General features: G+C 39.4%; 1 protein-coding gene across 1 annotated transcript in view; it reads left to right on the top strand.

Annotated features, from left to right (window-relative positions):
• Positions 1–2,363: 2,363 nt before the first annotated feature.
• Positions 2,364–2,469, top strand: part of TRIM71 (tripartite motif containing 71, E3 ubiquitin protein ligase) — a gene marked incomplete at its 5' end in the record, with an annotated part of 4,475 nt that continues 4,369 nt past the window's right edge. Inside the window, one exon of the mRNA XM_010184437.1 lies at positions 2,364–2,469. Within this exon, the coding sequence (XP_010182739.1) occupies positions 2,364–2,469 (106 nt within the window).

Here is a 2,469-nt window from a genome sequence, read left to right as displayed (position 1 = left end):
TGTCTAACCAGAACAACAAATGCATGTTTCCTAAAAAGTTGACCTCTCTGACTCAAGTTCTGCACAGGAAATGCCTGCAGAACAGCAGGAGAGAGTTATCTTGACAGAGCTGTGATATTTTACAGTAATCAATGAAAACAAGAGATTTCCATGTAAAGAAGGCTCCCAAAAGTTGTACTTAAAGCTCTTGACTTTTGCTTCAGATAACTTGCTTATTGCTGTTCCTCCACCCCTCCATACCACTGCTTGCTGCCGTATATTTGATGCTGGTCAGCCTTCCTGTGCTGTTTTGGCAGCATACAGGATCATGTGAATTTTACCAACGCTTTGCCAATATCCCAGACAATATTAGAGCCGTAGTGTTTTGGGTATCCTTCACTAATCTGAGCTGTTCAGGCTCAAGCAAGTACAAATAAATCCAGGTGATGACATGAGTTGATGGTAGACAACCTTGTGCTATTGAGTATAGTTACTTGCCCTACCATAACTGGTTCCTCCAGATGAAAGGTCACAGCATCCTCAGGGAATACACGCCTCTCCTGCTGTGATAGAGATCTTGATAGGTGGACTCTGAGGGAAGTTGAGTTTGCTCTTAGCTGTAAGTTATGAGGAAATCATACACACAGATCATGGTCCTAATGAATACTTTTGTACAGAAACCTCGAACAAGTAAGCCAAGACTTTCTGCTTTCACAGATATGCTTGCTATAGAATTGGAATATGAGTGGATAGCATAGCTTCCCTAACATTTCTCAAGGAGATACCTGTTTCTTTTTTAAAGAGGAGGAGGGTGTTTTTCTGTACTTGAAAGAATCCAGGTCTGTTTTGGAAGAAATACATACCTTTTCCCTGCAGTAGAAACCTGTACTGTATTTGACTGGCAAAGTAGAGATGATAGCTACAGTATTCTTACATGTGGACTCTTCCAGCCAGAATAGAGGCTTCCTGGATTTATGAAGGCTTAATCTGTGGCCAGGTGTGACTTCATGTCTGCTTTGCTAATTGTTGTAATGAGATTTTTGCTTTCTGTCAACTTGAAGTGTTGAGTTAAATTTGTCTGCCAGAAGCTTGGTGTGAAGGCAGGTCAGGTCTGCCTCCAGTGGCACTGGGATATTTAGGTTATCTGTGAGTTTGAAGATATTTCCTGTTAATAAATGTGGTGAAAGTGATTCTGACTTGGGAGTTGCATGATGGAGGAACAGCTGTAGGGCACACTTCTCTTACTGAGGGGCTGTCACGTAGCACTTCTGTTTTCCTCTGCCAGTTTGCAAGAGGATTCTTTAGATTTAAGATCAGAAACACATTGCCATGTCTTATTTATTTTCTCAGGGTTGTCTTCATCTTGTCTTCAGTCAGCTGGCCAAGTAATCAGAGCCTTCTCTTTTCTAGGCTAAATATCTTCACATACTATCATTTTGTTCTAGAATTTTATAACTAATAAACCAGTGTCTTTTCAGCCTCTTAAAGGTTCACAGCCTCGTCTGCATGTTAGTGCTGGTTGACTATGACAAAGATGTGGCAAACATTCAGTTAACAGATGCTTTTCCATTGGGAACTGAGGTCCTTCAGATTTGCCTACTCTTCATCTTGTTTGATTTTTATATACCCTTTTTCTGTAATATTTTGTAAAACCAGGAGCGGTTTTGAATGGGTTGTTAAAGGTAACAATTTTTTTCTTTGAGAGGAGAAAAAAACATTTAGGTGGTCTACATGTTCCTTCCAGATGCATTCTGTGTGTTTGCGGAGTGCTACTACAGAATGTTTTTAAAATATTAGTATTAAAAGGTTTTATTAGAAAGAATTTGGTCTTCAAAATTCAAGACGTGAATAACTGTATAAATGCTTTGTAATGATAACTATCTAATATTTGCTTTTTCTTTTAATATTTATTAACTTCACATTCTGTTAGGGGTTTTTCTGTGCAGCTCAGATTACAAACTGTTTTATCTCGGTCCCTACAGTGTCATTTCTTACTAGAAGCAGAACCATCACAAGTCATGGGTCTGAACCATTTTGAGGGTCAAGGCAAAGTTTGGGTTCTCTATTTGTATGAAAACATAAGTATGATTTTCTCTGCGAGTCTATTGCTTGAGTTTATAATATGTGCGTGCTGGAACTGTACATGGAATTTGGTCCTCTGGTGATGGTGCATGGTACAAGGAAGGTGTAAACTCCATGTAATAAATGTTTTAAAATTATGTCAGTTTTCAGGCTCTGAAGGCCTAGTGAAAATCAGGAGCTGTCACTTTGTGCCTTCTCTTGAAGGTCTAATGAAATGTACCTCTGTATCAGCCCTCTGATGCATTTTTTAATTGGTTTGGTTGAGCACTAAGTATGTTGTCTTTTTCTTTTTTTCTCCTCAGTTGAGTATTGAACAGGCCCAGGCTGTGGCAGAGCAGGTTGAGATGAAGGCGAAGGTGGTACAATCTGAAGTCAAAGCAGTGACTACAAGACATAAGAAGGCTTTGG

This window comes from Mesitornis unicolor, unplaced genomic scaffold (assembly GCF_000695765.1).
Source record: "Mesitornis unicolor isolate BGI_N332 unplaced genomic scaffold, ASM69576v1 scaffold43715, whole genome shotgun sequence".
NCBI classification, from domain to species: Eukaryota; Metazoa; Chordata; class Aves; order Mesitornithiformes; family Mesitornithidae; genus Mesitornis; species Mesitornis unicolor.
This window is presented reverse-complemented; position numbering and strand designations above follow the sequence as displayed.